Source organism: Xyrauchen texanus, chromosome 3, assembly GCF_025860055.1.
Source record: "Xyrauchen texanus isolate HMW12.3.18 chromosome 3, RBS_HiC_50CHRs, whole genome shotgun sequence".
Taxonomy (NCBI): Eukaryota; Metazoa; Chordata; class Actinopteri; order Cypriniformes; family Catostomidae; genus Xyrauchen; species Xyrauchen texanus.
In genome coordinates, this window is record NC_068278.1 from 52388276 (window position 1) to 52402002 (window position 13727).

The 13727-nt window shown below is 35.0% G+C and overlaps 1 protein-coding gene across 1 annotated transcript in view; it reads right to left on the bottom strand.

Moving 5' to 3' along the window:
• Positions 1-5406: 5406 nt before the first annotated feature.
• LOC127625911 (hexokinase-2-like) overlaps positions 5407-13727 on the bottom strand; it is a 74718-nt gene continuing 66397 nt past the window's right edge. Inside the window, exons 15-18 of the mRNA XM_052101363.1 lie at positions 13454-13637; positions 9283-9438; positions 8399-8635; positions 5407-5557 (exon numbers count right to left, since the gene is read on the bottom strand). Coding sequence (XP_051957323.1) covers positions 5416-5557; positions 8399-8635; positions 9283-9438; positions 13454-13637 — 719 coding nt within the window. The 3' untranslated portion in view covers positions 5407-5415. The remainder of the gene's footprint in view (positions 5558-8398; positions 8636-9282; positions 9439-13453; positions 13638-13727) is intronic.

The window sequence follows — 13727 nt, forward strand, 5'->3', positions numbered from 1 at the left end:
TAGCAGTCCTGTATTGCACCGAAACGAAGGCATTGTAATGTCTCATTCCTTTCCAACCATCAAGGTCACATTGTTTCCTCAACTTAGTTAGACTGAGATAGCTTCTTTAATATATACATTTGTGCAAAAAAAAATCCTAGATACGTTTTATTAAATAGTGTTTTTCTCCTGGCCAGCACATTTCCCTCCCCCTCTGCATTTAGATGTAAAGCTCACTGTGAAATATTTGTTGATCCACTGTCACAGCTTACCCCAAAGCATCTCCAAAGCTATTATTTTGTAAACAATGCTTAATTTAATAATGCACAGCCACTCTTTAGCCAAATTTGAATGGTTCAATTCAGCAACATGAATAATTTCAGACCTAAATACTGTAAGTTTTCTTTTACAAAAAATAAATAAATAACTTTACCTGCTTATAAATGTAATTTCTTGAACACAGGAAACTGTATACTGCACTGAAAAAATGTCCATAAATGTAATGGTAAAATAGTATAAAATGCTACAGTAAAATAAATTGGTTAACGAGTAGGCTACTTACCAATAATATACGTAAAGAAATTGTCATATATTTAAAAAAGACAATACATGTATTTTATGGTAAAATTATGTAAATATATATATTTTTGTTTGATTTTTGCATATAATTTACAGTTAAAAATGAGATTATGCTTAACAACAGTGTACATGTACTTTTTACGATACATTATTGATCAAAATTACGGTAAAATACAGTAATCAGGCGTTCCCAGAATTCCCTGCTTGATCTATTACATTTCAATATATTTTATGGGAATAGTTATGTTTCTTCTTATTTTTAATATCAGTTATGTACTTTGGGGTGTTCTGTGTTATATCTGATGTAGTTCAGTTAATGTTTATTGCATAATTTTAATTTCACATGTGTTACTCTGATGGTGTTTAGTGTTTGTGTGAGTGACACTAAGCACTGTCTCTATATGTTTTTGGTCATTGCTCCTGGAAGGGTATTGATGAACTTTATGACTTCTTATGCACTTCTGTAATTACTACGGTGATTAACAATACATTATTAAGTGAGAAGCAGATTTGCAGTTTCAGAAAGTTAATATATTAAGTTTATCATTTAAGAATATAAACAATGGTACTGCATCATCAAATCTATCGTAAAAACAACAGTTTTAAACTGTAAAATCTACAGGTTGTACTGTAACGTTGTTTACATTTTTATGTATTTTTTTACATAATTATCCTGGAAACCAGTTTTTTGTATAAATGGGATTTTTTTTTTTTTACAGTGTGTATGATGGGCTGGGCTCTGTCTAAATATCCCATGCCAAAAATGTCCTATATAAAGTGGCGAACTTGCCTACTGATAATGATTACCCCACTCTCCCCTACTACAACATTTGATGTAACTGTAATTTGATTTAATTTGAAGTAGTTTTGCAAAAGGAAAGGCCTAACCTTTTGAGAACTGCAGACAGTTTTTGGTATTTGGGGATTTTTTTGATGGCTATTTCAAAAGCAAGCTCTTGATGTTCTTCTGTTCAAAAGACTAACACAGTGCCTGCCTCTTTTTATTTTGGCATAGTCAAAGCAATGCTTCAAAGTAAATCACCAGTGTTGCTTTCTTTTACACTACAGTGAATTTGAGGCACTATTCACCAGAACCAAATTATCCTGCCAGCATTGAACATTCCTGTTAATTGGAGCCACTTTAGAGAGCACTCTCCCACTTTTTCAGTAGTCTTGATTCTGGAAGTCTTTTCCCTATTCATTTTATCCCTAGGGAGTTCAGACTTTTCAATAAAACACTATATATCTCTATCTATCTATCTCTCTCTCTCTCTCTCTCTCTCTCTCTCTCTCTCTCTCTCTAATAAGCCTTGAAGCAAACCAACCTGCTCCGAGATGAATCACAAATGATATATACACTGACTGAGCACATTATTGGTAACACCTGTACACCTAGCTATTCATGTGATTATCTAATCAGCCAATCATGTGGTAGCAGTTCAATGCATAAACTCATACAGGTCAGGAGCTTCAGTTAATGTTCATATCAACCATCAGAATGGGGGAATAAAAATTTGATCTCAGTGATTTCAGCTGTGGCATGATTGTTGGAGCCAGACAGACTGGTTTGAGTATTTCTGTAACTGCTGATATCCTGGGATTTTCAGACACAACAATCATTAGAGTTTACTCGGAATGGTGCCAAAAACAAAAAACATCCAGTGAGTGGTAGATCTGAGGACGTAAATGCCTTGTTGATTAGAGAGGTCAACGGAGAATGGCCAGACTCGTTCGAGCTGACAGAAAGGCTACAGTAACTCAGATAACCACTCTGTACAATTGCAGTGAGCAGAATATCATCTGAGAATGCACAACACATCAAACCTTGAGGCGGACGGTCTACAACAGCAGAAGTCCATGTTGGGCACCTTATTAGGATCATATTCATAGTATATACTATATATATATATCTATCTCTCTCTATCTCTCTCTCTCTCTCTCTCTCTCTCTCTAATAAGCCTTGAAGCAAACCAACCTGCTCCGAGATGAATCACAAATGATATATACACTGACTGAGCACATTATTGGTAACACCTGTACACCTAGCTATTCATGTGATTATCTAATCAGCCAATCATGTGGTAGCAGTTCAATGCATAAACTCATACAGGTCAGGAGCTTCGGTTAATGTTCATATCAACCATCAGAATGGGGGAATAAAAATTTGATCTCAGTGATTTCAGCTGTGGCATGATTGTTGGAGCCAGACAGACTGGTTTGAGTATTTCTGTAACTGCTGATATCCTGGGATTTTCAGACACAACAATCATTAGAGTTTACTCGGAATGGTGCCAAAAACAAAAAACATCCAGTGAGTGGTAGATCTGAGGACGTAAAATGCCTTGTTGATTAGAGAGGTCAACGGAGAATGGCCAGACTCGTTCGAGCTGACAGAAAGGCTACAGTAACTCAGATAACCACTCTGTACAATTGCAGTGAGCAGAATATCATCTGAGAATGCACAACACATCGAACCTTGAGGCGGACGGTCTACAACAGCAGAAGTCCATGTTGGGCACCTTATTAGGATCATATTCATAGTATATACGATATATATATCAGAGAGAGAGAGAGAGAGAGAATTTTTTTTTGAATTTTATAACACCTTTATTAAATACAAAATTCTAAAACAAAATTACAAAACCCTTCATTAGATTATCCCATAATTTCGGCAAAAGACAACACATCATTATCAACCCAACACAGCAGTTTGTCTACACTCCAAATGTCTTCAAACTTTTCCACATTCTTCATAGATAGATAAAAAATAAAATCATGCCTTACTCTTGCTTTTATAAGCCTTTTGAAACACAATTCAACTACACAATTTGAATCATAAAGAATCTTATATCTTCTACTAACATGTAGCCATTTTTGCTTGTCCTAAAATGAAGTTTAATAACAGTCCTTTCCTCTTCTTTTTTTTTACAATATTCAAAACCAAAAATATACAACGACATTGTAAACCTCTCATTGACAGAAGAAAACAAAGTTTCCAATAAGACAAAAAGAGATTTCAGTCTCTCACAATGGGTACAACAGTGAAAAATTGTTTCTCTGTCAGTACAAAAAGGGCATTTATCTTGCACAGTTGGGTTCAAGATTGAAATAAAAGCATTAACTGCAATAATGCCATGTAATACTCGCCACTGCAGATCTCCAACTTTTTTAGTCAATGGTGGCTTGTAAATTAAACCCCAAACAGGCTTAAAACCATCCTCAACATTTAAGTGGCTTCTCCATGGCGTATCCACACGTTGTAATTTGTCTTTATTTATCACTCGTACACACACTTGATATAAACTTGTGCCCCCCATTTTATCAAAGACAATATCTCTTAAAATCTTTGAGGTGGATGAAAAATTCTCCATTTCTAAAACAGCCTTAGGTATAACCATACTTGGAAAGCGATCCATTTCATTTGGAACAGTTCGTAACGATAAAAAAGTCCAATCTTCTTTACTCCTTGTCTCTCGAAGTTTTTTCAACAGAAGATGAATTGTCCTTGTTGATCTTATGCCCAGTTTCTGTGCAAATGCATCGGTATTGTCCAAAGTCTTACCAGCCACTTCCATTAGGCCCTTCATTTTCACAATCTTAGCATTTGTCAAAACCTGTTTTAACCACGGTGTTGTATCATCACATAAATCCAAACGTGCACTATTAATCAGAGGTTCTTCTAAAAACCATTGTAAAGACTTGTAGGGCAAGGCTCTTTTGATTTGTACCACACACCAAGCTTTTCTCACACTTACATAAAAAGGAGAAATAAACCCAAAATCAAATTTAGTGCAGTCCGTCCAAAAAATATTTTTTCCAAAACCCCACTCACCAACCTTACCTAAAAGGCAAGAAGTTAATCCAGCCCACAATACATTTGATTTATATAAGAATCTCTGAACAAATTGCAGCCTAAAGGTTGCTTTTCTAAACTTGAGGTCTATAATACTCAAAATCTTGGCATCCATTGAAAAACATTGTATGGACCTACACAGCTGAGATATTCTTCTAAAAATCTTTATTTGTGTTCTGCAGAAGAAAGAAAGTCATACATATTTGGGATGGCATAAGGGTGAATATATGATGAGAGAATTTTAATATTTGGGTGAACTATCCCATTAACCAAGACTAGAGTAAACTACATATTTACTTAAGCACCATCATTAGATGTATATTTGAGGTCAGATTTAATCTGTGCCCTAGGAATTTATAAAAATTGTGATCTTCCTGGGCTGTAAGTATTTACAGATATAAATTGGAAACACGTTACAATAAAATTGCATACATTAACGCAGTAGTTATCATGAACAAACAATGAACAATACTTCTGCAGCATTCATTAATCTTGGTTAATGTTCATTAGTACACATACTAATATCATTTTAACATTAAAAGTTAATACATTTTAAACTACAATAACAATGAACAATAGCATTTTTATATATAAACTAACGTTAAAAAAGATGAAAAAGTGCTTTAAAAATATTGTTCATCATCAGCTCATGATACCTAATGCATTCATTTTAATGTATAGAATATTACTGTTAAGTGTTTAATTTACATAATTCACAGCTCAAATATGAATAAAATCTCTTTCTGCTTTTTTTTTTTATCACAATTCAGTAACATTAGTATATTTGTAAGTTTCTCGGTTTTCTCCCAACTAGCATTTTAAGTCTTTGCAATGAATGACCTAAAATGTGACATGAAATGAAAAAGCACAAATAAATAACATACATTCTCGCACTGACAGGAGTGTTGTTTCAGTAAGGTCACATTGTAGCACAGGTCGATATTTTTTCTTTCCTCCTCATTTTCTTTACCCTTTATTTTATCGTTTCATCTCAGCCTGCATTGCTACTTTCCACCACCTCTCAACCGACAAGCTACAGCTGTGATGAGGGCTGCACCTTTTCCACTGCCATCTTCTGATTGGATGACAGTGACCTCACAGTTGGGCGCCAGGTCTTTTAAGGTCTCCCGCATGATGGTGGAAAAGCTGATTAAATAAGAGAAAACAAAGTGTGATTAAACAATAACTTTATTAATAAGGAAATCAGACTATGGGCTATATTTTTGTGAGTAAGCAAAGTGGAGCGCTACGTGCTACGACCACACGCAACATCTTATCCAATTTTTGTGAGCGCACTAATTCTAAGTGCAATTTTCATGCAAGTTGGCATCTGTGGGAGTGTTCGGACTACTGCGGGTGTTTTGTATGTTAATGAAGTGTCACAAAGCGCAGTTTGCTATTTTCCTGAGAAATAGATAATTGCTTTAAGACATTTCAAAAGCAGTCTAAATTCAGTTCCTGCATTTGCAGTTTGGAGATTCCACCAGAATATGGTAATGAAGTTCATGTCCAAACTCTGAAAATACAGTTCAAAATCAAATTGTGTCCATAACGATCACTGTTGTAGCCGTTTTATGAAAGAAATATTTATGAGATTTGTGTTAAACTATTTTAGGTCATGGTTTATTTTTCTATGATTATTATTATATTACAATGTTATTTTTTTCTGCCTGTTATCATAGTGATTTAAATCACTGCAAAAAGGGCCGGTACAATGTTTTGAATTTGGTATTGGATTTTTTTTGACCACTTCGTTATTTTGATTCTATTTGATTTAGAAGTGTGATTTGAATTTAGAAATATTTTTGGTTTTATTTTTCGATAAATTAATTAGATTTTTCAAAACTAAAGTTGACCAGTAGAAGTGAAGCGCCTTCCGATACAATCACTGTTAATACTAGCCATGATTCGTGTGTCAGTAGGTGAAAATTATTAATAATACATGCATTCTCTATAAATGAACAGAGCATAAATTCAAATCCTGACGAGAACCACATTTTCTGTGTGCATGTCTACGAAGCGTGTCACTGTCATAGACATTCAACAAGGATGCAGTTATTGTAGAAAAGTCCATTTACACTACCAACTTCTTATGAATGTGCTCTTTGTTTATATTGCTGGTACTTGACAGGGAATGGACTCTATAATAGGATGCAGACAGTGTAGGAGAAGAACCTCAGAATTAAATTCTGCATTGATTGTGCAATTTCACCAAACCCACTTGCACATAGACATAGCCCATGCTTGCACAAAAATGGCAAAACTTCACGGCCATGCCCACTGACTTTGCATGTATGATTTATGGCATAGCACTAGCGCTCTTAAAATAGGGCCCTATGAGTAAAATATGTGGTTTTTTCAAAACCTTACTTTTTACATTGAGAATTAAACTCAAATCGCAAAATCAATTTATGTTTTCAAGGCTAATTAAGGATAGAAGTATTATTTCTATCAAATGTATCATTGGAGAAACAAAAAAAACACTTAAAATGAGGCTTCACATACATGCAATTTTCATGTAAATTATAATCAACTTTTACAACTATATAATACTGATTATACTGTTCTTTTAGCATAAAAGAGATCCGTCATTTGGATTCAGACAATGCCCTTTTTCAAAAGTAACTCTAAGCAAGACATTACAATAGGAAGGCAGGGGGCTTTTGAAAATAGTTTAAAAGCACAACATCTCATGGGAGGTTTAGGGTGTTTTATACTTTTGATCAAAAGCTTGAAATGGTGTCATTGATGCTTCCATCAAATTGTTGTTTTAGGCTGCACACGGAAGGTTATCAATTGTTAACGCACATGCTGATAAATGCTTTTAACTATTGCCTAAAATGGATCAAGACTGGAAAAAAGCCCAAAAAGTTCAGAAAGTCAATAAATAAAGCATTATTATATATTCATAATGAAGAGCAGTCAGGTAATGCTGTAACAATGAAAAAATTTGTACTGTTGTTTTGATCCATTTATTTCTTGCCTGACTTAATTGGGTCGTTTTTTCCTTTCCTAAGTGTCTATTTGATTTTGATTCAAAGATTCACAATGTGTTTGCAAAACAATTCATATTGCATTTCTATTTTTCAACAATAGCCAGTTGATATACACTTACTTAGCACCTTATTAGGAACGCCTACTTATTCATGCCATTATCTAATCAACCAATCTGTAGCAGCAGTGCATGCATAAAATCACGCAGATATGGGTCAGGAGCATAAGTTAATGTTCACATCAACCACCAGAATGGGGAAAAAAATTTGATCTCTGTGATTTAGACCGTGTCATGATTGTTGGTGCCAGACAGGCTGGTTTAGGACCATAGTGTTTCTAACAGAGCTTAGTGAGTGTATATTAACTGTGTGTACACACCTTTTCATTTTAATATACAATATGCCATCTTGGCAGTGTAAGGACAGCTTTAGTCATTCCTCAAATGTTTTAATTTAATGTGGAAGATTAGCACATAGCACTTATCTGTGCCTGTAATGTTTTGTCATTCAGACGCTTTTTAAATAAACAAAATTTACATTTACCTGTACATTTATTCATTTAGCAGATGCTTTTGTCCAAAGAGACTTACAAATGAAGAATACAGCAAAACTGATTCATCCTCAGGAGGCATTAATATGAAAAGTGCTGCAATGCAAAGTTTTGAATGGCACAGAGAAGTATAAGTAAAAAGGAAGGTAGAATTATAACTATTTTTGAAGATGAAGAAAGACAACAGTACATTAGTAGGATTAGGTCAAGTGCTCATGGAAGAAATGCGTCTTTAGATGTTTCTTGAAAGTAGCTAGAGAATCAGCTTCTCGGCTGGAGTTCCGAGGGTCACGAGGAACGGTCATTCATTTCAAATGTAGTTATTATGTTTCATGTACCGATGCATACGTGAAACAAATTGTTAGAAGGGTCATTGACAAATAAGGGTTTCTGAAGTGATAAAAATGCATCATCTTTTAAAAATCCTGCTGTGCAGACACTCACTGTGGGTGGAGTTTGTAGAGTGTGCCGTCGACCCCAACTGTGATCTTGAGTTGATCAAGGCCACGGTTCAGCCTTATCTTGTCCACAACAGCAGCCAGACCGGCTCCACATAACTGGGCGGCCCGTTTGGACACCACACTGCATACTTCCTTTACAAGAATACTGTCATCACACGTACTGCTCGTCAAACCTAAGTGCTGCAGTATTGAGCGGACCTGCCGCAGTGCTAGACGATCACTGTACAGAAAGAGACAATTAATCATGTTGATAAATGATCAATAAAGTCACAGAACAAATTGTATTTTGTATCTTCTCCCACAAGACGTAACACGCTGTACTAAACAAAAGCCAATAAGCACCAAGGCTTCATTTTTTAAAAACATCACAAAGCCAAGGCATAACTAATGATAAAACCAGCACAAACAAGCCTAAACTGGTTTGCCGTTCTTAGTTGGTCACCCAACCCAGTCAGGCTGGTCTACATTGCTGGTTTCAGAGAGGTTTGGGGCACTAAAGAGCTGGATAGCCTGGGAGACCATCTGGCTGACCAGCCAAACCAGCTGAAGGTTTTTTTAGAATATGAATAACAATAAATATGCAAACATTCAAATCACACGTGTCATATCAAGCCAAAATATGCAGGAGTGTCTTGTATGCGAATATTACCTTAATGACTTAAGCAAACATAACGAAAACATAAATAGCAGTTTTCATCCTTTGGAACAATCTAATTATATGTGCCGAGACACCTTAGGCTTCTATACTAATATTGGCAGTGACCAACGTGCTTAGCATTTTAATAGCATCTTTAAGGAACCAGAAGGCTCCCGGAGCTGAGACACCAATGTAAACAACTTCCTACATGTTTAGGACTCTTCACACACCTCTCTATCTGTGATAGGAACTTGGTCTCGAAGATGCCACGAGTTTTGAGCCTCTCGGAGAGTTTGCCACGGAAAAGCAGACCTTTATCAGTGAAGTCCAGGAGAACGTTTCTAACTACCTCTCCAAGATACATCCCACTAATCATCTTTTCGTACCTGAAAAATACAGGGGAAAAAATCAGCACATTATTGAACGTCACTCAATAAGGCCACAACATATAAATCGATGGGAACAAACAAATAAACATGTTAATTTGTGTTCCTCTAACTGGCAGAGCATGCTGCTAACAAGTCATGCTTTTGATTCTCAGGGAACACATGAAATGGTAAAATATAAACATGGGATGCACAGAAATGTAATCAGCATTGGATTAAAGAATCTTCCAAATGCATATATGTCAATGTAATGGTTTTGGTCTTTGCCCTATATTAAAAAAGATATGTATAGCACATTTTAATCCCTAAAAACAGTTCCACAGTGAGCAAATAGAAAGAAAATAATTTTATATCGTCTTGACAATGCATGCAAACTAATAGCAAACACTAAAAGCTGCTTCTTAAAAATGTCCTAATAACATTTGGTATAGTAGTGTTCATGTATCTTAACTACATGGCGCTAGTAACACCAAGGTCATGAATTCGATTCCCAGGGAACACAAACTGATCAAATGTATATTTTAAATACATTGATTTGGATAAATGCATAACTGTAACAGATACCGATTTTTGAAGACCGATAACAAGTAATGAGTACATCGTTTTAGATATCAGCCAATGCTGACTAGTTTGTGTTTGTATACCTATGCTATTCTATTTTTATTTGGTATCTTGATATAGCCAATATTAGCATTTTCAGAACTTAAAAATGACAATTCAGGACCATTTTAGGTCTGTGTTCCTTAATCAATAAACTTTTCATTTATCACATTTCCGTTATCTCTCGTGAACACATTACAACTTTTTTTTTTTTTTTTTTTACAATTTAAAAAGAAATGACCCAGAATAAGAAAACAAATTTTAATTTATGCATATATACTGCGTTTATAACTTGAACATTTAAATTTGCCCATGTGGGCGGGCCTGACATGTCCATTTACACTGATTGGTCAACGTGAAGCATCATCTGTTCTTCCTCAGCACCGTCCATTAGAATAATAGTTCACCAGAGATAACAATTGCAGATTGTTTTTGCAGATAGATTCTAATATTTTTAATTAAGTATATTAATATTTCTTTAAAAACGTCTGATTGCTGTTTACTGCAATGATATCTCTCATCAAGCCACTGAACAACTGGAACTGACAACCAATGAACACACCAAAATCTTGCTTTTGTCACCACTGGATGTGGTATCAGGGCTTTTTTTATTTTAAAAGGCAAAATTATCAGGATTATGAATCTTAGAAGCATAGACCTAACTGTAATTACACATTGTTATCTGGTCATTATTGTTTTTATTATTTATGGTTAATATCAGATAATTCAGTCAAGCTAATTAGTATTGCCTTGATAATTATACATGTTTTATATAAAAATATAAATGGGCAATGAATCGATTTAAAATTTAACTAATTAATCACAGTTTTCTTTGATTAATTTCCTTTAATCATGGTACTGTGCATGTACATTAAAAGATACATTAAAATATAATAATCAATATATTTACTTTGTCTCAAAGAACTTGCAAGAAATTGGTTAGTCATCGTTTATTTTGACTATTTAAATATGTTAAAATGTGATGGTTTTTTTTTTTGCGGATATAGTTATTTAGACACATTTTTACTGGTATAAATTTTTTTGCATACATGCCAAAAAATCTGAATTTGGAAGCACCATGCACAGCATGTACAACAATTTAATTAGGTTAATGTACTTATACTCGAAAATATTAAATGATGACACGAATACAAAGTATGAGTTTGGCTACTGTATGGATACGGAGAGCTTCTGTAATGCTGGTTCATGCTGTAGGTGGTATAGCAGCTAAACACTGTCTCACCATGTTTGCATAATACCATAGGTTTTTCTAGCTAACTTGACCATAATAATCCAAGCTGTCTGTTAGATTTACATTCTGCAAGCATTTCCATAATTTATTTAGGCTCTAGGCTATTTAGTGCCTTATTAATAATTAATAGTACTTTAGAAATATATTAAATGTGTACCAAGAAGTCAGAGACCTGATGTTGTCAGTTTTTTTTTCTTCCAGCATTCTAGCAGCAGAATTCTGTAAGAGCTGCAGCAGTCTAATGGTCTTTTTTGTTCAATACAGTCTCACTAGAAGTGAAAGTTCACCCAAAATGGTATTAGAATAACAGTATTTATGTCGCAACGCAACCGAGACACTCCAAAAGCGTCCGTCTGACGCAGGTATACATTGACGCATCCTTAGACAAGCCTTTACAATAAATCTAGGACTAATTGACAAATTCAATCACAAAATGGATTGTTGAGAACTGTGGGACAATGATGGGCTTATATTCAATACTATGGAAATAAACAATATATTGCATTCTAAAGCCAGTTATTGTATTTTTCAGTGTTTCACTTGAGTGCTGTTGTGGCAAAAAATTATCAACCAACCATTATCACTGCGTAAGAGACACTCTGAATCAAACAGTCTTTTAAAATTATTTATTCTTGCAAGAAGGACCCAGTCATTACACAGGAGTTAATCTGTGCCGTGAGTGGGACCCAGAAAGGGAGGGCTGACTTGTATTTTATACTCTTTTATCCCAAGGTTTTCCGACAGAAGCAGATTCTCCCCCTCTGCATCCCTCAGACACAGAGGCATTCCCCTGTAATGACTATTACTGATCAATGACTATCAAAATTTCTACAACAGTGCCAAAATGATGTAATGCATTTTAATTATCTGTATTATAATTTTTTATAATACATATATATATATATATATCATTGTTTTTAATTATTCAAATATAAATAATTTTACTTTCTCAGCAAATATTTATATATGCGATTAATTACACAGCATATCATGTAATTAATTCTATTAAAAATTGTAATCTATTGACAGCCCTAATATATACATATATATATGTAATAAAATACTAAAATATTTGTTGGTACGAATACCAGTTATATATGGATAATATGCTATTACTCTATTGAACACACTCCTTTATTTAAAAAGTTAAATATTAAATGTACATTTAAACATATTAAATGCAAACAAGAGTATTTCAATAAACACTGCTTCATGTTTTTTTTTTTATTATTCTAGTAAGTAGTCATAATAGTAAAGAAGTAGCCTAAAATAAGAACATGATTGGCTAATAATAAAAAGTAAATAAAAAGCAGTTAGCGACTTTCTCTTCAATATAGTTTTTTGATTAATATTAACAACCGAATAGACATTAGATGTATAAGTAATTTTACACTACAAAGTTTTATGCACAGATCCGATATTGTGACACATACCTGATTTGTTGCACCTGTTTGCATTCACATAAGACCAAAGCAAATGTTTCTTTTATTCACTCGTGGGAGGAGCATTCACCACGAAGCACATTTAAACGTTTGTGCACTCAGCCGCATTTGCAGGTTCACAAATATCCCTGCGTCTCACGGTATATGCGGTTATGTGTATGTGTTGTTTGACGACTCAATGCATATTTCTTCCTTCTTTACACACAAGATTTCACTCAAAGCTTTAGCTTCATACTGGAAACATTAACATTCATATGGACTCCAGTTGAAACACTGAGCATGCATTTAGCTCTGATTCAAGAAAATCTCTAGGTTTTTCCACACACTTGAGTTCGCCATCTGCGCGAAAGTTTATTCCGTCTGCGTGAAAGCAACATCTGAAGTGCCCTACTGCACAGGCCTGCAGCTTAGAAGGAATATTTATTGGGACTGAAATCTACAGTCCCATAAGAAATGACAAACTACTCTAACAGGAAGTTGACCACCTGGCATAAATGATCCTGGTTTGGGGGCAGTGGTGGCTCAGTGGTTGAGGCTCAGGGTTACTGACCAAAAGGTCAGGGGTTCAAGCCCCAGCACCACCAAGATGCCACTGTTGGGCCCTTGAGCAAGGCACTTAACTCCAGGTTGCTCCGGGGGGATTGTCCCTGTAATAAGTGCACTGTAAGTCGCTTTGGATAAAATCGTCTGCCAAATGCATAAATGTAAATGTAAGTCTTACCGCTGTTTGCCGGAGTTAGCGGACTGATCATCCACAGCTCTATCAAACTCTGTGCAAATGTCATCCAGCTCCCCAAGGTCACCGAATGCTCCCCATTCCATGTTCACACACATACGACCCTCATCCCCATCCACCAGCTCAACGTTAGACATGTCCTCCATGTAGCATGCATTAGTACCTGTACCTATAGGACACATACAGATGTGCATTGATGCATACTGGTCATAGATATTCTCACTCTCTCTCTCACACACACACACACACATTTATATAA